The sequence below is a fragment of the Oncorhynchus mykiss genome, chromosome 16 (assembly GCF_057628025.1).
Source record: "Oncorhynchus mykiss isolate SJ-2025 chromosome 16, ASM5762802v1, whole genome shotgun sequence".
Taxonomy (NCBI): domain Eukaryota; kingdom Metazoa; phylum Chordata; class Actinopteri; order Salmoniformes; family Salmonidae; genus Oncorhynchus; species Oncorhynchus mykiss.
Window position 1 is genome coordinate 50,155,712 of NC_143037.1, and position 22,770 is coordinate 50,178,481.

Genomic DNA, 22,770 nt, shown 5'->3' on the forward strand with positions numbered 1-22,770 from the left:
ATGCCAGGCTAACAATACTGAGTCACAATGGTCTGGATGCCAGGCTAACAATACTGAGTAACAATGATCTGGATGCCAGGCTAACAATACTGAGTTACAATGGTATGGATGCCAGGCTAACAATACTGAGTCTCAATGGTCTGGATGCCAGGCTAACAATACTGAGTCACAATGGTCTGGATTTAGAGCAGAAGTGTCAGCTGACACCTTTCTCCTCACACACCAACCTGTGGGTCCGTTAATGCCACTCAACCACTGTTCTACAGCTGGAGCCCATCATTATCTTTATGTGACTACTGTAGCAAACCCCCAAATGTACTGATCTAGAAAGGCAGGGTCCAACCTCTGTGTGAATATGGTAGCAAACCACCACATGCAGTCTAATAGACAAGCTGTGGCTATAGCAAACCCCCGCATGTTCAGTAGTTAAAAAGACTGTGGTCCTACCACCCTCAGAGTCTGTGACTGTGCAGCATATTCTCCTGATTGACAGAAGCTGGTATTTGTGCCTGTCTAAAGGAAGAGGTTGCTAGGCCATCTGGCACAGGCTCACACAGCTGGGACCCATGGGTACACTGATAATCAAAAGCTAAGTTGCCTTCTTTCTTTGGCATAATGACCAGCTTTGTTAGTTCTGTCCATTGTGGAGGGTTTCTTTAATAGGGTTTCCTCTTCCTTCAGCTTGTAATGGTTTATGTGCAGTATTCTTTCTCCTGGACAGAGTGTAGGATATTGATGGGAGGTTTGAAAATACCAAAAGTTAAGACCACAGAAACAAGTTCAATTTTCTTAATTTGTTTGAGGAGAGTGCATTTATCTGAAAACATTGACCCCACAAATGTGTCAGCTTGACCCAACAAAGAAACAACAACAAGGGTCGTCATGGGTCAAAATCAGAAGAACACCAGACCTTTCCTATTATGAACACTACATAGATGGAATCTAATGTCCTGTAGTGATTATCGCACGTTAACGTTTTTTTGTCATGAATATTGTTCTGGAGGCGGCTCTGCAGAGTGGTCACTAGTTGGCACAGCCACAAAGTCATAAATTCAGATTTTAAACCGAACCTTAACCATACTGCTAACCCTAATGCCTAACCTTAAATGAAGACCAAAAATACATTTTTTCCATTAATCTTTACAATATAGTCAATTTTTACTTTGGAGCTGACCCATCTAGCAGAAATAGCTCAGTTCTGCCTCAAGGACAAGACTCATCCCAATAAACATCTACCTGCGTGATTATAGGGGTCAATGAGAGGAAAAGTGCAGTCTATTGATGCAGCTTTTATTATTGTAATTGTAATGTTGCTTTATGTTATGCTCTATGTTATTATGGGGTGGCGGTAGCCCCGAGGTTAGAGATGCGTGCTAGCAACCGGAGGGTTACCGGTTCGGATTCCACTGCTGATGGGGGTAAAAATCTGGCGGGGTTGAGCATGCAACCAGAAGGGTTCCCTTGAGCAAGGAACTAATCTGCTCATTGGGCATTGCACCAGCCTCTCCAACCTAATGTGTGTGTGTGTGTGTGCGCGCGTGAGTGTGTGTGTGTGTGTGTCGAGGGGGGGGGGTGAATCAAAGCAGAAGCAGATAAAAACAGAAGACACATTTCCATCTCGAGTGGACTAATAAAGTTTATCCATCTCTAACCTGGTTCGTAACCCCCGGGACCTTCATCGCACATGAATTCTGTAGGAGAAAATCCATGTTGCATCGATTGCACAGTAATGGTTAACAAGTACAGTATATATCAGCAGAAAACCCGGAAGTAGGCTTCTCACCTTCTCTCGCAACACATTAGTATTGACTAATGTAAAGCAACAAGTTTAGCAGAGGCTTTTCCTCTATCGTTGTATAATTCAGATAGAATCAGATCGTTCATGCAACAGGGTTATTCTACACTCTACAGGATTCTTCATACATAACAATAGAGGGGCACACAGCTGCAACAAAAAGCCGATGGATGCTTTATACTTCACACATAAGCCTGTTTAGCGACTCCTAATATGACAGTCCCGCTTGGCAAGGTTGGAAATCAGCTAACCAGGTAGTATGCGCCTGACCTCACGGCATCAGTCCAGCTCCAGAGGTGAAGCAGCTCAATTTCAATTCAACGTCAAGACTGACGAGGCACTCTATATTTCAGACTGCTCTGCTCTCACAAGCCAGTGAACTGCCACGAGAAGAGACGACAAAGGGGAATTACGGCTTGGTATCTGCTATTACAGGAAATGACAAGCGCCTGCTGTGCTAATTACTACACAAAACCTATGATGATATCAAACGTGCACTGTAGAGTGTAGCACAGAAGGTATCACACTAGACCTGTACACGTACACTGTACATGTCCGAAAGTATTGACACCCTTGATAACGATGAGCAATAATGACTGTATACAATCTATAGTTCAAATACTGAGCTATATTGTATGCTCAAAAAAATTGGGGAAATTACATTATTTTATGCTAATAATATTGCTTGGAGAAAGAGATTTTGTTTAACAAGAAATAAACATCTACAAATATGAAGGGGTCAAAATGATTGACACCCCTAAAGATTCTTAGAAATAAAGTAGTCAAAAGTTTGGTATTTGGTTCCATATTCCTAGCACGCACATCAAGCTTGTGGCTCTACAAAATTGTTGGATGCATTTGCAGTTCGTTTTGGTTGTGTTTCAGATTATTTTGTGCCCAATAGAAATTCATGGTAAATAATGTATTATGTACTTTTGAATTCACTTTTATTTTAAATAAGAATAGAATATGTTTGTAAACACTTCTACCTTCATGTGGATACTACCCATGATTACAGATAATCCTGAATGAATTGTGAATAATGATGAGTGCGAAAGTTACACTGAGGGTCAAAGATCATACCCCCAAGACATGCTAACCTCCCCTGTTATAGTTAATGGTGAGAGGTTAGCATGCCTTGTGGTTATAGTCTTTGACCCTCTGTAACTAGCCCTACAGTGTCCTATTCATAACACCAGGAAAATGCTATCCTAAAGAAGACACATGGAATGACACTATGATAAATGACAACACAATACCCTTATGCAGCTGTATGAAGGCACAGCTTACACTTGTTAGTCAGCTAAACAGAAGCAATGTCTTAATCTTTCTTAAAATGTTTGGATTGTATCGCTAGATATTACTGTACTGTTGGAGTTAGAAACAAGCATTTCGCTGCACCTGTGATAATATCTGCAAAACGGTGTGCGCAACCAATAAACATTGATTTGATTTAAATCACTGCATGTTTCACAGCAATGTAAAGTCACCTGTCTGTGTCAGTAATAGTTCTGACTTGTGGTATGATATGACAGCATCTTGGCAAGTAATAGTCCCCCACTGCTATGTGTTGGAAACACAACTATTGACAGTATACTGTGCTCAGCCTGAGTAAACAGTAAGGGGTTAGCTATTAATATTTACCAACAACTATAACTTATGGTAGAGCTATTGAAGAGGCACACAGACACATTTGCTAAAAAAGTTTTATGTGTGGGAACTTGAATTGGGTTATCACAAATTGCCTTAAGGGGAGGCAAAGAGAGAAGACACAAATTGCCTTAAGGGGAGGCAAAGAGAGAAGACACAAATTGCCTTAAGGGGATGCAAAGAGAGAAGACACAAATTGCCTTAAGGGGATGCAAAGAGAGAAGACACAAATTGCCTTAAGGGGATGCAAAGAGAGAAGACACAAATTGCCTTAAGGGGATGCAAAGAGAGAAGACACAAATTGCCTTAAGGGGATGCCAATAGAGAAGACACAAATTGCCTTAAGGGGATGCAAAGAGAGAAGACACAAATTGCCTTAAGGGGATGCCAAGAGAGAAGACACAAATTGCCTTAAGGGGATGCAAAGAGAGAAGACACAAATTGCCTTAAGGGGATGCCAATAGAGAAGACACAAATTGCCTTAAGGGGATGCCAATAGAGAAGACACAAATTGCCTTAAGGGGATGCAAAGAGAGAAGACACAAATTGCCTTAAGGGGATGCAAAGAGAGAAGACACAAATTGCCTTAAAGGGATGCAAAGAGAGAAGACACACATTTCCTTAAGGGGATGCAAAGAGAGAAGACACAAATTGCCTTAAGGGGATGCAAAGAGAGAAGACACAAATTGCCTTAAACGTAATGCATAAAGAGAAGAAACAAATGAGTCATGTTCTCCAAAAAGCCAATTCCTCCCTCCACAGGTTCCATTTCTGCAAAGCCATGCCCAGAGGCTGGCCATTCCCAGGTAAGCATTTCCACTTCACTGGAGCTGCTCTCATTCTATCAACCATTTCTGAAAAGACAAACTCCTGCAGCAGTACATTATTACAATTGCATTTGAAACAAACTACGGTAGGCACATTATAATAGCTTCTCTGGTTTCTGTGCTGCTATCATTAGTTTAACAACAATTGACATCTGCCAATGTCCTACAGGATAAACTGACTGCAACATGCCACTGAAGTTCTGTTCTACTTTTCACATAGTCAATACATGCAGTCATGTGACACCAACTCGACAGGGCTTTTTAGAGGGTAAAGGGTATATTTTTTGCAGAGGGGGAGAGTAATAGGCTACATTTGGAGTTTACATTAAAATCAACAGACTTGTTACAGTTATTAAACATGACGGGAAGAGCTAAAATAACATGATACTAAGTGAACTGCATACTTTTCGCAAATAGACGCGCGCTAATGTCGCTGTCCAATGACCCGTGGTACTGAAAACGCTCTCGCAGACTTTACAGAATAAGCTACGCGAGCGCTCATTTTGCTATCCACTGCATCGTGTTTCTTAAATTCAAAAGCAAGTTGACCAGGAGGGCTACAGCAGGCTACCTTTTGCGTGCTTACTTGATGCTAGAAAACTAATGAATAGTAACTGACTTCTTTAGTTCTCGCGTGCTCATAATACAGACGATACAATGAGACAAAACCAGTTTCACAACTGTGGCATGTTGTAAGATGCATATGATTTAGCGACCGAAGCTAAAAAGATGGCATGACCGAACAACAGGATGAGACAGCCACCTAGCCTGACTCCTCGATACTTTTAAATCACATGATCAACAAGAGGGGGGAAATGCGCTATTAGAAACCCGTGAAAAGCTATTTAGTAACAAAACCCTTCTGCAGAATATCGCTGAAGCCACGAGACAAAGTATTTGAAGTGTCCAGTCATCAAAAAGGCATCTCTAGTAGTTGTATCCTAACAACTTCCTTCACCTACACGTGAAAGCATCACCGCCTGTCACCGCCGACAGTTTCAGGCTTTTGGTAACCTACCTGGCTTTTTGAGTAACACTTATGCTGTGATATTAAGCTGTGAAACCATGCTACCATTTAAAGCCTATGCATGTTCAGGATAGTGCTGGAACCAATGATAAGCTTCAGTTTAATTGACTATGCAAATAAAACAGAAATGGGATATAATGAGACAGATTGAAAGAGTACAGTGGTAGTTCCACACGAACTACTCTACTGTTACAGTGTGAAATGAAGGAGCCAGTCACAGACAGTGAAACTAAACATTTTGAGAAAGCACACAACAAAACATGACCAACAATAGTAAACGACCAGACGGGCTGCTTAACCTGACAGGGTATAACTCGTCTAGAAACAGTACAGAGTTAATGTACAGTCAGCCTTGGAGTAATACCGCTAACGCCTGTGTAACTGAACTTCTCCTGTTAGTCGCCAGTAGATAACACACAGATACACCACAACACCGCAAATATGCAACTAAACACATCTAACCTTCTACTTCATTTTCCATTGGTAGAATCCCCCTGAAGAGCAAAACTGTTTCCCTTCTCTTTAGGAAAAGCAGATGTCATTCACTGGCATCCTGACAAAAGTCCAAGCATGCTGCATTTCAATTATGTGCACAGTTTCCCAATTCCCACAGTTTCTAGGTAATGGATGACGCTATGAGTAAAAATATCCTTTACGTGTAGAAGCTCAATAGAGCACTCATCAACAATAGAACAAAGTGGAAGAGCGACGTGAGGGAAGATAGAGAGAGATAAAGACCGCTCACTACTCTTCCCATCATAGCCCCCTCCCCTTCACTTCTTTCTCTCTCCGACCCCTCCTTCCCCTCCTGTGCTTCTCTCTACTCGGTCCCTCACTAGCCTGCAGTAAAATAAAACGTATGGCTGCGAGTAGACGTCGTGCGCACGTGCCGCAGGTAAACAGACGCCCTAGTTTTCCCTTCAAGCCGTCGAGCTTTTAAAAGCTCGCGCCAACTTGTCGCTCTCATTACTATTTATAATGTTACTTTTACTTTTTCATTTTCAACTGCCGACCGACACAGAACTGAGGTGGGTAAATGTTTTGTACAATTCGGTTTTTCTCTCGTTAGATTTGATCCTATGGGAAAATATCCGACGCATCCTGATATGTATCCTGCAGCTAGGCCTACTTCGATTCATTGTCCCTGGAAGTGAGTAGCATTCAAAGGATCCGTTATCCCCCGTGGTAAATGTCAGCTCCAGTCTATATCAAAATTATTCATTTGGAGCCAACCGCTTGTTGCTCTGTCTGCGCTAATTTACCGTATTTAGCCTACCTAACATGCACACGGTGACCATGCATTGTGTAGACTACCGTCAGTTCTTTGGTTTGTTATATGCGGGTAGGTAGATAGTTTCACTACAGCTCTTTACTTTCAGATTAGATGGAGAACCAACCGGTGAGGTTAGCAGCTCTGTGTGGCTTAATTTGGCGCGCACTGTCTTCCTAACGAACCAGTACCCGATTAGCGAGTGCTCACCGGGACCATCCAGGACCATGGACAGAGAATGATTAGTGGGTAATAGCCTGTTCTGCAGCCCAGATCTCAGTGTTTTCTGTCCTGCCCATGGCTCCGTACCTGCAGTGCTGCAGAGGAAAGGAAAAGCGCCCCTCCCCCACTCTGCATTATGACAAATCAAGGAAGGCAGGAAGCTGTGTACGTACCATTAGCACATCACAGCACAGTTTCAGAATGAACGGATAAGGGAAAGAGAGCCCAATAGCTTTAGCTTATACCCGACTGCAAATTTAAACTCTTGTTATTATTATTAAAGAATGGGAATTCAATGATGTAGGTTAATGAGAATTATGGATCAATATAGGCACACAAATGGTTAAGTGTCGCATTACATATATAGTAGCTCTGGAATGGTGTCTTTTCTAGGTTACGTTTATCTGTGCTGTAGCGCGTGCAAAATGTCATTAAATGAAGCATGTAAAGGCAGCGGTATACAATGCATTAGGTGGACATATGAACATCTATATCGTACTATATACTTTATTTTAATAGAATAAATTGTGCAGCTGTAAAATGGCTACATATTCACTGAGTGGACAAAACATTAGGAACACCAGCTCTTTCCATGACAGACTGACCAGGTGAATCCAGGTGAACGCTATGATCCCTTATTGATGTCACCAGTTAAATCCACTTCAATCCGTGTAGATTAGGGGGAGGAGAGGTTAAAGAAGGATTTTTAAGCCTCGAGACAATTGAGACATGGATTGTGTATATTTAAGTGCTTTTAAATGGGGTATGGTAGTAGGTGCCAGGTGCACCGGTTTGTGTCAAGAACTGCAACGCTGCTGGGTTTTTCACGCTCAACAGTTTTCCGTGTGTATCAAGAATGTGGCACCACCCAAAGGACATCCAGCTGATTTGACACAACTGTGGGAAGCATTGGAGTCAACATGGGACAGCATCCCTGTGGAACCCTTTTGACACCTTGTAGAGTCCATGCCCCGACAAATTGAGGCTGTTCTGAGGGCAAAGGGCAGGGGGGATGATCCTGGATTGTATCACCTTGTTATTTTTTCTCTTGTCACTAAGGTTACTGACAATGAGTATGTTAATCATACCAGCCACTGCAGTCCCGGCGTAAACAGCATTAAGAAAACCACAATCTATCCACTTTGATTTACATTGAGTTGAGTGTTTCTTAAATAGAGCATTGCAACAATGTAGTATGTAAAACAAGCATTTGTAGCATTTCGCTACATTCGCATTAAAATCTGCTAACCATGTGTATGTGACAAATAAAATTTGATTTAAAGAAAAGGGGGAACTCGCATACCTTCAGTCCTGCCAGGTTTATGGAAAAAAAGACTATACTAAATAGAAAGGAAATCTCCAACACACAAACAATTGCTATGTTGAGTTTTTAAACATGAATGGATCAACTGACACCAGTCTGAATCAGTTTCTCTCACCAATCATCTGGATCCAATCTGAATCAATTCACCTGAGACAAGTGACCAAGGGATGGCCTGTTCAACCACCCAGGCTTAGGTTGCGCCCCCCCCCCCCCTCACATGCTACCCTATTCCACACATAGGACTCGGGTCAAAAGTAGTGCACTATATAGGGAATAGGGTGCTATCTGGGACTATACCAGCTGCTTCAGGGCTCTGTCGATTCTAGCAGGATGAACTTAACAAACACCATGTAGTATTTATAAGTATCATCAGGACAGGCATGAGGCAACAGAGTCATATATCTGAAAAGCCAGCATGAAATCTTTGGACATGAACAGAGTGGAAAAATACATCAAATAAATGATTACCATACATGGCAAATGAGAGGATCCAAAATAACCGGCAAAATGCAACCACAACCACAACCACAAGCCAATGCCAATAGCAAGATAATATCAAGGCAGAGAGCGGGAGTGGGTAAAGGGTTAATAGAAGTAGTAAGGTAATAGATCAGACTCTGTTTTCCCTCAGCTCCTTAGCTTACTGTGGAGTGTAGAGTAGTGAGACTGGTTCTATGAATGGACCTGTGAGGCAGAGACAGTAGGGTGAGTGTACTGTATGAATGGACCTGTGAGGCAGAGACAGTAGGGTGAGTGTACTGTATGAATGGACCTGTGAGGCAGATAGAGTAGGGTGAGTGTACTGTATGAATGGACCTGTGAGGCAGAGAGAGTAGGGTGAGTGTACTGTATGAATGGACCTGTGAGGCAGATAGAGTAGGGTGAGAGTACTGTATGAATGGACCTGTGAGGCAGATAGAGTAGGTTGAGTGTACTGTATGAATGGACCTGTGAGGCAGATAGAGTAGGGTGAGTGTACTGTATGAATGGACCTGTGAGGCAGATAGAGTAGGGTGAGTGTACTGTATGAATGGACCTGTGAGGCCGATAGAGTAGGGTGAGTGTACTGTATGAATGGACCTGTGAGGCAGATAGAGTAGGGTGAGTGTACTGTATGAATGGACCTGTGAGGCAGATAGAGTAGGGTGAGTGTACTGTATGAATGGACCTGTGAGGCAGAGACAGTAGGATGAGTGTACTGTATGAATGGACCTGTGAGGCAGATAGAGTAGGGTGAGTGTACTGTATGAATGGACCTGTGAGGCAGAGACAGTAGGGTGAGTGTACTGTATGAATGGACCTGTGAGGCAGATAGAGTAGGGTGAGTGTACTGTATGAATGGACCTGTGAGACAGATAGAGTAGGGTGAGTGTACTGTATGAATGGACCTGTGAGGCAGAGACAGTAGGGTGAGTGTACTGTATGAATGGACCTGTGAGGCAGATAGAGTAGGGTGAGTGTACTGTATGAATGGACCTGTGAGGCAGAGACAGTAGGGTGAGTGTACTGTATGAATGGACCTGTGAGGCAGATAGAGTAGGGTGAGTGTACTGTATGAATGGACCTGTGAGACAGATAGAGTAGGGTGAGTGTACTGTATGAATGGACCTGTGAGGCAGAGACAGTAGGGTGAGTGTACTGTATGAATGGACCTGTGAGACAGATAAAGTAGGGTGAGTGTATTGTATGAATGAATGGTGGAGGGATACACTGGTTCCGCCGCACCACGTCTGCCTGGGAGCCGGTGGTTCTTGATTATTCAATCCCACTCCCTCAAGGGGCGTCTGCAATGCAGCTGTCCCGTCAGCCCACTCCTGTACTCTCCTCCCCTCTCTTCACCATGCCCTACTTTAGCCTGTCAATGCACAGTCGCACACACACTGCAGTAGCAACACTCTATCCCAGCTCAGCTCCACACACACACACACGCACACGCACGCACACACACACATCCCTGCAGTGTCTCACTCTATTGCAGTCTAAATATACTAATTCACAAGACTTCCTGCTGCGAAGCCCTTGAGCCTGAGTCTTCATTGTGCAGCCAATCTAAATACCCATGTGTGCCGAGCAACATACACTCACGTATGTCATAGTGGTTCTAGGAGATCTATTTGCAGTAATGCCAAGACTCTTAACATTCATGATCAACTTAGTTGATTCACTGCAGCTATTAGATATTGATCCTGACATGTCTATCAGAACACAATAGCATCGTCTGAAAGACACAGGACAAGGACTGGTGCTCTTCATGGTTCTGGGCCATGGTCCAAATCAAACCCAAGATGAACTGAGTTTCTACTACAGTTGATCCACTGCAATTGGGTCGTTCCACGAACGGAGTGCCGTTTCACTTTAATATCTTGCACCAATATTGAAGGTTGAAAGGCCGTTTTATTAAACCAAGTGCCCTTCAATATAGACCACATGAAGAATTCATCCAATCAGATGTTTTATGTATGAATAAAGACTTGCTTAAAGTGTGAAAATGCTGCATTTAGACATGTCCCTCTGTGACTTCTAGGAAGATTGTAACCCACTTAACCCCAACACGTTTTATCATTACTGTAAAGCCCCCGTTATTGTTTCTTTGACAAAGTCATTTAAGTCATTTCATGTGATTCCTCTAATCACGTGAAAGGTCTGTCCCTCGTTTTAATGTCAACCCTGTCGCGTGAACTGAACTCTGGTTTCAATATGGTGTAACGGTATATGTGCATCTTTTTTCATGTTCAAAAGAAACATTGCATCTCTAAAAGGCAAATGGCCATGTAAAAAGCAAGAGCTGGTTCTACTGTTTTTGGCCATTTTCTAGTTTTCTAGTTTTGTGGTGGAAAACTGAGGGCGTCAAGCACAACACGTCAACCCTGTTCCCCATAGATAGACAGGCTAGAATTTCTTAAGCAATTACAATTCATTTGTAATTGTAATGAAGCTTGCATTCAATTGCCCCTCCCTGTTGCACACAACAAGCTTCCATTTCCTATGACATGGGATTTATGGCTGATTGAATCGTTAACCCTGTTACTTTATGTGGCACTTAATAGTCTCTTAGTGTAGTAATTTTGGTATTAACCTCTTGAGATGGGAAAATGTGTTTTGTATTATGTTGAACATGTGCTCTGTATGGCAGAATGTTAAAACTAGGTGAAATAAAATCTTTACACTACCCAAAAGGTACTCATTTGACCCAACTATTGATCCTGACATCAGAAAACATTGAAGACACAGAACAAGACTAGTGTTCTTCATGGTCCTGAAATAAAACCTGATCCCAAGATCCCAATGGAGTTGACTCACTGCTGCTATCACACCTGATGACTGATGACTAGTGTTCTCCATGGTCCTGAAAGCCCATAATGAAGTTGATTCACTGCAGATATTGATTCCGAAATGTCTATCAGACCACATTATTAACACTACTGGATCCTCTCACAGATACAGGACAACAGGAAAAGGACTAGTGCTCTCCAATGTACTGAAATCCAACTCAATCTTCAAGTAATTACTGTCCATCATGGACCATGGACACACCACCACACAGCCACATGCCTCTAGAACAGCCTCTAATGTAAATGGACAGGTAGTTGTGATTTGTGACACTCAGAGCAGCAACACGACAGCACAGCAGAGAGTCATTTAGGATGAGCCAGCAGATAGCACTTCACTGGTGCCCAGGGCAGAAGGACAGGGAGAGGGAGAGCAAGAGAGAGAGAGAAAGAGAGAGGGGAAGTAGAGAAAGAGGGGGAAGCAGGGAGAGAGAGAAAGAGAGAGTGGGAAGCAGAGAGTGAGAGAAAGAGACAGGGAAGGAGAACGAGAGAGAAAGAGAGACAGGTTAGGAGAACGAGAGAGAAAGAGACGGGATCGAGAATGAGAGAGAAAGAGACGGGGAAGGAGAATGAGAGAGAAAGAGAGGGGGAAGCAGTGAGAAGAAGAGAGGGGGATTCAGAGAGAAACAAAGAGACACAGAAAGACATAGTGAGGCAAAAAGAGAGAGGAAGATAGACCGAGACATCTTACCGTCCAGTGAGAGCCAGTCGTGTTGTGAGGAGGGCAGTGAGGGCAGAGCGCGGGCTTTGTACTCAAACACCACTGAGTTAGAGATGATCTGGTTACTGGCAGTCACCTGCAGTGTCACCAGCCCAGTGTCATGAGCTGTGGACAGAGACAGACAGAGGGAGTCCGAGTCAGACGCTTCACTGATAACTGCTACAACTCCAACACTCCTGACTCTAACCACCTGTAGACCTCATAGGCACATTATATTCTTCTTCTTGAAACTTCTCAGTGGCCAGGGACACAATCTCAACTGAGGAACAGAGACAAAAGATAACGACTGATATCCCTGGTAGGTACAGTACACGGTGTTTCCAGTTTAACCCTGGTGGAAGGACCAGAGGGTGTGCAAAGGCCAGGCCACTGAGACCAGTCTTACCTGGGCAGTAGCAGCGTAGCACCCCAGGCTGGATGAGAGAGGCAGGGACAGATATCTGATCAAACAGGCAGCTGTAGTTAGAGCTGGCCTCCTGCCATGGACCAGTGATGAGCACCTTCACTCCTCCCTGAAACAGATAGCACACAGACTCACAGGGCGGGAAACTGGATCATCTGGACCTATACTGGGTATTAGGGAACAAGTGTGAATTTGGCCATGATTTAATGTAATGCTGCCATCTTATGGAGAATAGTAGGAATAACGTGAACACAGGGACGTAATTCTCAAACTGCTGCCACCTAGCGGTGGAAGACTGGCATTACACAACCGTTTATTGTCTCTGCTATATTTACTGCGTTGCCGTCCTGTGGTTGGACAGTGATATTACAGCCATTTTTCTGTCTGACCAAAGTGGTTGCCATCTTGTGGATGAACAGTGTCATTGGCGTTAAACCGAAGTTCTCTGTACATAGTCCACTCCCCTTCCTTACTTATTTACTTGGACAGTGAAGCTAAAACTTTGAATTTGGCTCTATACTCCAGCATTTTGGGTTTGAAATGTTTTATAAAAAGGTGACAGTACAGATTGTCACTTTTTATTTGAGGGTATTTTCATACATATCTGTTGTACCGTGTAGAAGTGAAAGCATGTTAGACTATCTAGTCCCCCCGATTTGAAGGTGTCATAAGTATTTGGACAACTTCACTTCTGGTGTATTCAATTTAGTCAAATTTTTTAGTATTTGGTCCCATATTGCTATAGCACAGAATGACTACGTCAAGCTTGTGACTCTGCAAACTTGTTGGATACATTTGCAGTTTGAGGCATAAATAAATACATAAATACAGAGGCATAAATATCATGCCCCCCAAAAATACCCCCATGTCTTGGGGGTATGCTAACCTCCCCTGTTATTGTAATGTATGGGGTATGATACTTTTGGATCTGTAACTTTCTCACTCATCATTATTCACGATTCATTCATGATTATCGGTAATCATGGCAGCATCCACAATAATGTAAAAGTGTTCAGAAAGATATTGTATTCTTATTTACAATAAAAGAGTCTCCAAAATGACACAATACATTATGTATCATCCATTTATATTTCCATGGGGTGGCAGGTAGCCTAGTGTTGGGCCAGTAACCAAATGGTTGCTGGATCGAATCCCCGAGCTGACAAGGTAAAAATCTGTTGTTCTGCCCCTGAACAAGGCAGTTAACCCACTGTTCCCCGGTAGGCTGTCATTGCAAATAAGAATTTGTTCTTAACTGACTTGCCAAGTTTAAAAAATATATATATATAAAAAATATTTAAAAAATACATGTTTGCCCATGGAAGAAATGCCCAGAAAGAGACTTTTTGGACCTCACTGAGAAATAGAAACTATGATATTATTTAAAAGCTTACAAACAGGATGGTCAAACTATTTTATGATATATATTTTTTTAAATTAAAAAACTTTAACCTTTAAATATTTGCACATGTAGTAGCTTACACGCTAATTTACATCATCTGAGGTGTTTGTGTTGTGGCCGCCATCAGTTGAGACACAACATGCTCCTGAATACAGGGTGGGTGTTGTTTCATTAATAGAAATAGCGTTCATAGAATGGACCTATCCCTTCAGACCACTGCAATTTAGATGGTACAGCATTGACATTTAACTTTTAACTTCTAATTACTAGAGGACCACCGGTCCACCCACTGTCGAATGTTAACCTAAATAGTAATGTCTATTCTACTATCTATATTTCTATGATTTCAATATGTTTCCAATGGAGGACAGTATAATTTAAAACAACAGGTATTCCCATTCAAGTCAACATTCTCTGTTGTGTGGACCTCCAACCATCTTTGTAGTACTACTTGAAAGTTGAAATTTAAATTTGATTCCACTTTTTAATACATTTATCAGTCAAAATATGACACCCACCTTGTATTGAAGAGCATGCTGTGTCTCAACAACACATGATAGATGATATCAAATAGGGTCTAAATGACAAAATATGCAAATAGGAAACAAATTGGAGTGTAAGTAAGCGTTATTAATTGACATTGAAGGTAAAAAAAGGAACATTATTACATGTATATTTTTTTCCTCCAGAAATGATCAAATAGTTTGACCACCCTGTTTCTAAGCTTTTAAATAATATCAACCGTTTCTATTTCCCAGTGATGAAGACCTGGATGTCTCATGGTATGCTGGGGTGTGCAGAATAGGTCAACTATGAGCACCTTTATCTCCTGAATGTTCGGACATTCAGGTCCAAAAAGTCCCCTTCTGAGCACTTCTACGACGGGCAAATATGTATGGAAGGTATCGTTCAAATCAAAAGGGGGTGCTGTCAAAAAGTGACTGAATTCAAATGGATTTATCCCACAACATAATCACAAACACAAGCAAAACAAACTGCAAATGCATCCAACAAGTGTGTGTATTCACAAGCTTGATGTAATCATTGCGTGCTAGGAATATGGGACCAAATACTTACCTTTTGACTGTAAATATAATACACTATAAGTGAATTTGTCCAAATACTTATGACACCTTCAAATGGGGGGACTAGATACATAAAGTGCTTTCCTTTCTAAACGGTGAAACAGATGTGTGTGAACATACCCTCAAATGAAAGGTGACATTCTGAACTGTCGCCTCACATAAAACACTTGATGTCAAATCCAACATGCTGGAGTATAGAGCCACATTTAAAGTTCTAACTTCACTGTCCAAATAAATACATAGGGGAAAGTACATTATTGAGCTGCCATCCGGTGGTTGAACAGTGTTACTGGCATTACACAGACTCTACTCTCTGTTTTGTACTTTATTGAGCTGCCATCCTGTGGTTGAACAGTGTTACTGGCATTACACAGACTCTACTCTCTGTTTTGTACTTTATTAAGCTGCCATCCTGTGGTTGAACAGTGTTACTGGCATTACACAGACTCTACTCTCTGTTTTGTACTTTATTGAGCTGCCATCCTGTGGTTGGACAGTGTTACTGGCATTACACAGACTCTACTCTCTGTTTTGTACTTTATTGAGCTGCCATCCTGTGGTTGAACAGTGTTACTGGCATTACACAGACTCTACTCTCTGTTTTGTACTTTATTGAGCTGCCATCCTGTGGTTGGACAGTGTTACTGGCATTACACAGACTCTACTCTCTGTTTTGTACTTTATTGAGCTGCCATCCGGTGGTTGAACAGTGTTACTGGCATTACACAGACTCTACTCTCTGTTTTGTACTTTATTGAGCTGCCATCCTGTGGTTGAACAGTGTTACTGGCATTACACAGACTCTACTCTCTGTTTTGTACATTATTGAGCTGCCATCCTGTGGTTGGACAGTGTTACTGGCATTACACAGACTCTACTCTCTATTTTGTACTCTATTGATCTGCCATCCTGTGGTTGGACAGTGTTACTGGCATTACACAGACTCTACTCTCTATTTTGTACTCTATTGAGCTGCCATCCTGTGGTTGGACAGTGTTACTGGCATTACACAGACTCTACTCTCTGTTTTGTACTTTATTGAGCTGCCATCCGGTGGTTGAACAGTGTTACTGTCATTACACAGACTCTACTCTCTGTTTTGTACTTTATTGAGCTGCCATCCTGTGGTTGGACAGTGTTACTGGCATTACACAGACTCTACTCTCTGTTTTGTACTTTATTGAGCTGCCATCCTGTGGTTGGACAGTGTTACTGGCATTACACAGACTCTACTCTCTGTTTTGTACTTTATTGAGCTGCCATCCTGTGGTTGAACAGTGTTACTGTCATTACACAGACTCTACTCTCTGTTTTGTACTTTATTAAGCTGCCATCCTGTGGTTGAACAGTGTTACTGGCATTACACAGACTCTACTCTCTGCTTTGTACTTTATTGAGCTGCCATCCTGTGGTTGGACAGTGTTACTGGCATTACACAGACTCTACTCTCTGTTTTGTACTTTATTAAGCTGCCATCCTGTGGTTGAACAGTGTTACTGGCATTACACAGACTCTACTCTCTGCTTTGTACTTTATTGAGCTGCCATCCTGTGGTTGGACAGTGTTACTGGCATTACACAGACTCTACTCTCTGTTTTGTACATTATTGAGCTGCCATCCTGTGGTTGGACAGTGTTACTGGCATTACACAGACTCTACTCTCTGTTTTGTACTTTATTGAGCTGCCATCCTGTGGTTGGACAGTGTTACTGTCATTACACAGACTCTACTCTCTGTTTTGTACTTTATTGAGCTGCCATCCTGTGGTTGAACAGTGTTACTGGCATTACACAGACTCTACTCTCTGTTTTGTACTTTATTGAGCTGCCATCCTGTGGTTGGACAGTGTTACTGGCATTACACAGACTCTACTCTCTGTTTTGTACTTTATTGAGCTGCCATCCTGTGGTTGGACAGTGTTACTGGCATTACACAGACTCTACTCTCTGTTTTGTACTTTATTGAGCTGCCATCCTGTGGTTGAACAGTGTTACTGGCATTACACAGACTCTACTCTCTGTTTTGTACATTATTGAGCTGCCATCCTGTGGTTGGACAGTGTTACTGGCATTACACAGACTCTACTCTCTGTTTTGTACTTTATTGAGCTGCCATCCTGTGGTTGGACAGTGTTACTGGCATTACACAGACTCTACTCTCTGTTTTGTACTTTATTGAGCTGCCATCCTGTGGTTGGACAGTGTTACTGGCATTACACAGACTCTACTCTCTGTTTTGTACTTTATTGAGCTGCCATCCTGTGGTTGAACAGTGTTACTGGCATTACACAGACTCTACTCTCTGTTTTGTACTTTATTGAGCTGCCATCCTGTGGTTGAACAGTGTTACTGGCATTACACAGACTCTACTCTCTGTTTTGTACTTTATTGAGCTGCCATCCTGTGGTTGAACAGTGTTACTGGCATTACACAGACTCTACTCTCTGTTTTGTACATTATTGAGCTGCCATCCGGTGGTTGAACAGTGATATTACAGTTCATTCAAACTACGTTGATATGTACAGGTAACTGCCAAAACAAAGGAAACAACAACATAAAGAGTCTAAATAGGGCGTTGGACCACCACGAGCCAGATCAGCTTCAAAGTGCCTTGGCATCCATTCTGGAACTCTGTTGGAGGGATGCAACACCATTCTTCCACCAGAAATTCCATTATTTGGTGTTTTGTTGATGGTGGCGCCGCTCCAGAATCCCATAAGTGTTCAATTGGGATGAGATCTGGTGACTGGCATATGGTTTACATCATTTTCATGCCCATCAAACCATTCAGTGACCTGTGGATGGGGGTATTGTCATCCCATGAGTGCATAGCAATGGTAGCCAAAATATTGAGCAACTGGGCCTACCAGGCGTTTGTTTCTGTACTTTTTACAACCTGTTTCTCCCCAATTGGTAGTTACAGTCTTGTCCCATTGCTGCAACTCCCATACGGACTCGGGAGAGGCGAAGGCCGAGAGCCATGTGTCCTCCGAAACGCGACCGTGTCAAGCCACACTGCTCATTTAACCCAGCCGCACCAATGTGTCGGAGAAAACACGTCCAGCTGGCGCCCACCACATGGAGTCGCTAGAGCGCGATGGAACAAGGAAATCCCGGCCAGCCAAACCCGCCGACGTTGGGCCAATTGTGCACCGCCTCATGGGTTTCCCGGTCATGGCCGGCTGTGACACAGCCTGGGATTGAACCCGGGTCTGTAGTGATGCCTCAAGCGCTGCAATGCAGTGCTTTATACAGTGGCGCCACTCTGGAGGCCTCCAGCCCACCATTTTTATACATGACCCTAAGCATGATGGGATGTTAATTCGTTGGTTAGAAATTGCTCAGGAACCACACCTGTGTGGAAGCACCTTCTTTCAATATAGTTTGTATCCCTCGTTTACTAAAGTCTTTCCTATATTTTGGCAGTTCAGGTTGGTTGAAGGAGATCCATTATTTCTGTCTGACCAAAGTGAAACTTGAGAAAATGCCTCTCTCTATGCGTTTACCCAATCACAACTACAAAACTATGTTGTAACTACATTTGGTAACTCAACTGGAGTGTAATGCTTTGTGAAATTAGGAGTACATGCACTGCTAGCGTGGTGGAGGCTCACCTCAGGGTAGGACCACTCGGGCGAGTAGTCAGTGACCATGAAGAGTCTCCCTGTGGCCTGCAACATCCCCAGAGCCCCGTGGGCCACGGCTGCAGACACCACCTCCGCCACGTCCATGTATGCCAGAGAGCCTGACTCCGTCCCTGCACCCCCAGCCCCCGCACCCAGAGACTGAGGGCTGCAGCACGGCTGGAGACAGAGCTCTGAGGGGCTGTATCCTGCCCCCCGGGCCCCTCCTACCCCTCCGTCCTCCTGGCCCTGCTGGGGAGCTCCACTAGGCGTGGCCTGACCGTCTGAGCCGTGGTTGGCCACCAGCTGGTGGTTGTAAAGAGCTCCCCCGGCCGCCATGTTGGTTCCACTACCGTCCACAGAGATGAAGTCATTTATGAGGTCAGAGAACTGGTTTCCAAAGGAGATGTCGAAGTGGTCCAGGCTGATCTCCATGCCTCCCCCTCCTGCTCCGCCGTTAGAGCCCGATCCGCCCAGGCCCTGGTGGGGCCCCACGGTGTTGTAGAGGCCCTGGACCATCCCAGCCCCCTGGAGGAGGGGCTGCAGCTGCTGCTGCTGCTGTGAGCGGTTGCTGCCGTCGTTGTTGATGCCATTTACGTTATGCATGGTCACTCCTTCCCCTCCTCCTCCGCCTCCCTGACCTCCTCCACCGTTGGCCTGCTGCAGGTAGTGCTCTGTCCCTCCTCCCTCTGGGTTGCCTCCTCCACAGGCCTGAAGGTGATCCCCAGGCTTCAGTAGGCCCTCTCCATTCTCTGTTCCCCCTGCCTGGCCTGAGCCCACGCTTCCTGGCTGCTCCAGACCCACCACCTCCTCATGCTCTGGTCCCAGCCCAGGGAAGCCCCCCTGGTACTGTAGAAGCTGGAGAGACCCAGGCCCCTGCCCTGGCCCCTCGGTGGGGGAGCCCCCGTTGCAGTTGGCCCTGTGGTGGCTCTGGTGGTGGTGGTGGAGGTGGCCGTTAATGCCAGGGGAGTCGGTCTTGACCACCTGCAGGCCCATGTAGGCTGTGGAGTCGTGGGAGTTGTGCTCCATCAGATGAGTCTTCTGGCCCATGGAGGACCTGCCCTGCTGGGCCTGGCCGGACTGCTGGGTGTCCTGGAGGAAGAAGCTGGGCGAGTGGCTCTGGTGGGAGAGGTGGGGGCTGTTTATAGCCTGGCCATAGCCCACTGACCCAGCCCCGGAGGAGTATTCCTGCTTGGCATCAATGGCGCTGAAGTCCATCTGCTCCAGGGTGGTGCTGGGGCTCAGGCCTCCTCCAGAGGGCAGCAGAGAGCCAGCCGGGGTCAGGCCGAGGGAGCCCTGCGCTGAACCAGCCCCAGAGGAACCAGCTCCACCTCCTCCACAGCTCACCACCGCCCCCACCTGATAGCCCTGCTCTGTGGCCAGCTGCTGCTCGAAGGACATGTCCTCCGTCTTGATGTTCTTCACCAGAGCAGAGTTGAAGCTGTATCCAGAGTCTGACATGGATGGAGAGCGCTGCATACTGCCGTTGGTACCATTGGAGGAAGAGGAGGAAGAGGAGGAGCTGCCGCCCCCCTTCAGCCTGCTGCCCCCGTAGGTCTGGCCCTGCTTGGGGTTGTTGAGGAAGCAGTCAGGGTCAAAGTTCATGGTGGTCTCAGGTATCTTCATGCCTCCGGCATCCAGGCTGCTGGACAGGACCAGCTCCTCAGACACACCGGCTGCAGACAGCATGGACAGCCCATCTGCTCCCCCTGCCCCCCCGGGACCCTCCCCTGCCCCTCCGCTGGGGAAGGCAAACTTGTGGTTGTCTGCCACCACACCGGACAACACCAGTCCCTGGGAGGCTGCGTCGGGGCCCATGAGGTGGGCGTTGGGGCCCCCATTGGGTGACATGCTGTAGCCGGGGTCCCCGGTCACCTCGGACATGAATACACTCTGGGACAGGCTGGACAGGACGGAAGCCACGTGGCCCATGCCCGTCACCACGGGACTGTCAGCCATGTCTGGGTCGCTGTTCAGCCCGCTGCTGATGGACACGGGGGAGTTCTGGGTGGTGTCAGGGACCTCCACCTGGTTGGTAGAGGACACCTCGGTGCTGTTCTGGTGCAGGAGAACAGGCTTGTGGACCTTGCCGTTGCGTTTCTCCCTGGCGCTGCCGCCTCCCCCTCCGTAACTTTTCCCCCCCCCTCCATGGCTGCTGTGCTCGGTCTTGCCCTCGGACACGTCGTTGTTCTGGACCTCAGAGTGACCGCTGCTGTAGCCTCCACGGGGGTCCACCTTGGGGGAGATGATGCGGTGTTTGGCGCTGTTGCACTTGTGGTGCACACTGCTCCCTGCGCCTGTTAGAGGGAGATAGGAGAGGTTACTGAGAGATAGCTCTAGGTACAGGAGAAGTCATCAGTCATTTACAAAGAATGCAGAATAGTACAGTGAATCTCCACTTGTCCCTTAAATCTCGCTGTATTAATTACTTTCATTTGACTCCTGGGACTCTTTCATACTCTTGCTTGTGCCTGTCCTTTCCCCCCCCGTCAATGTTACGACTGCGGAAATGTCTGTAATCACCTGTCAAACACACCCCGGTACTGGCTGAAATGGGTTCAATGGAATACACTGGCTACGAGAATATTAGTCGGAGATTTAATGAACCGTCTCGACACGTCACAAGAAAGTTTGGTGGAATTGAAAAAAGTTAGAATTTAATACAGTTTAAATATTTACAAATTACTATTAACTAAAAAATATAAACGCAACATGTAAAGTGTTAGTCCCATGTTTGAAATAAAAGATCCAAGACATTTACTATACTCACAAATAGCTTATTTCTTTCAAATTTGGTTCACAAATTTGTTTAATTCCTTGTTAGTGAGCATTTCTCCTTTGCCAAGAGAATCCATCCACCTGACAGGTGTGGCACGTCAAGAAGCTGGTTAAACAGCATGATCATTATAAAGGTGCACAAAAAAAGGACACTCTAAAATGTGCAGTTTTGTCACACAACACATATTTTGAGGGAGCGTGCAGTTGGCATGCTGACTGCAGGAATGTCTACCATAAGCTGCCTCTAACATCGTTTTAGAGAATTTGGCAGTACGTCCAACCGGCCTCACAACCGCAGACCAGGTGAAACCACACCAGCCCGGGACCTCCACATCCGGCTTCTGATCTCAGCCACCTGGACAGCTGATGAAACTGGGTTTGCACAACTGAAGAATTCTGCACAAACTGTCAGAAACCATCTCAGGGAAGCTCATCTGTGTGCTCATTGTCCTCACCAGGGTCTTGACCTGACTGTAGTTTGGCGTCGTAACCGACTTCAGTGGACAAATGCTCACCTTCGATGGCCACTGGCACGCTGGAGAAGAGTGCTCTTTACGGATGAATCCCGGTTTCTACTGTACCGTGCAGATGGCGTCGTGTGGGCGAGCGGTTTGCTGATGTCAATGTTGTGAACAGAGTGCCCCATGGTGGCGGTGGGGTTATGGTATGGGCAGGCATAAGCTACGGACAATGAACACAATTGTAATTTATCGAAGGCAATTCGAATGACCAGAGATACCGTGACGGGATCCTGAGGTCCATTGTCCTGCCATTCATCCGCCGGCATCACCTCATGTTTCAGCATGATAATAAATAGCCCCATGTCACAAGGATCTATCTGTAGACAATTCCTGGAAGCTGAAAATGTCCCAGTTCTTCCATGGCCTGCATACTCACCAGACATGTCACCCATCTGGGATGCTCTGGATCGACATGTACGACAGCGTGTTCCAGTTCCTGCCAACATCCAGCAGCTTCACATAGCCATTGAAGAGGAGTGGGACAACATTCCACAGGCCACAATCAACAAACAGCCTGATCAACTCTATGTGAAGGAGGTGTGTCGCGCTGCATGAGGCAAATGGTGATCACACTAAATACGGACTGGTTTTCTGGCCCCTGTATCTGTATTCCCAGTCATGTGAAATCCATAGCCTAATGGATTCATTTAAATTGACTGATTTCCTTATATGAACTGAAATTGTTTCATGTTGCGTTTATATTTTTGTTCAGTGTAGATGCGCTGAAATGAAAGCAACTTTTGAAAATGAACACTCGGATTATAGTGATATTATGTCTGATTTTGCAAATGATT

The 22,770-nt window shown here is 44.9% G+C and overlaps 1 protein-coding gene across 5 annotated transcripts in view; it reads right to left on the reverse strand.

The window, feature by feature from the left end:
- LOC110492148 (calmodulin-binding transcription activator 1) overlaps nucleotides 1-22,770 on the reverse strand; it is a 498,493-nt gene that overhangs the window by 21,848 nt on the left and 453,875 nt on the right. For all 5 annotated transcript variants that reach the window (XM_090203128.1, XM_090203126.1, XM_090203127.1 and 2 more), the window contains 3 exons: nucleotides 18,669-20,974; nucleotides 12,551-12,677; nucleotides 12,136-12,270 (listed from right to left, as the gene is read on the reverse strand). In XM_090203128.1, coding sequence (XP_090059254.1) covers nucleotides 12,136-12,270; nucleotides 12,551-12,677; nucleotides 18,669-20,974 — 2,568 coding nt within the window. The remainder of the gene's footprint in view (nucleotides 1-12,135; nucleotides 12,271-12,550; nucleotides 12,678-18,668; nucleotides 20,975-22,770) is intronic.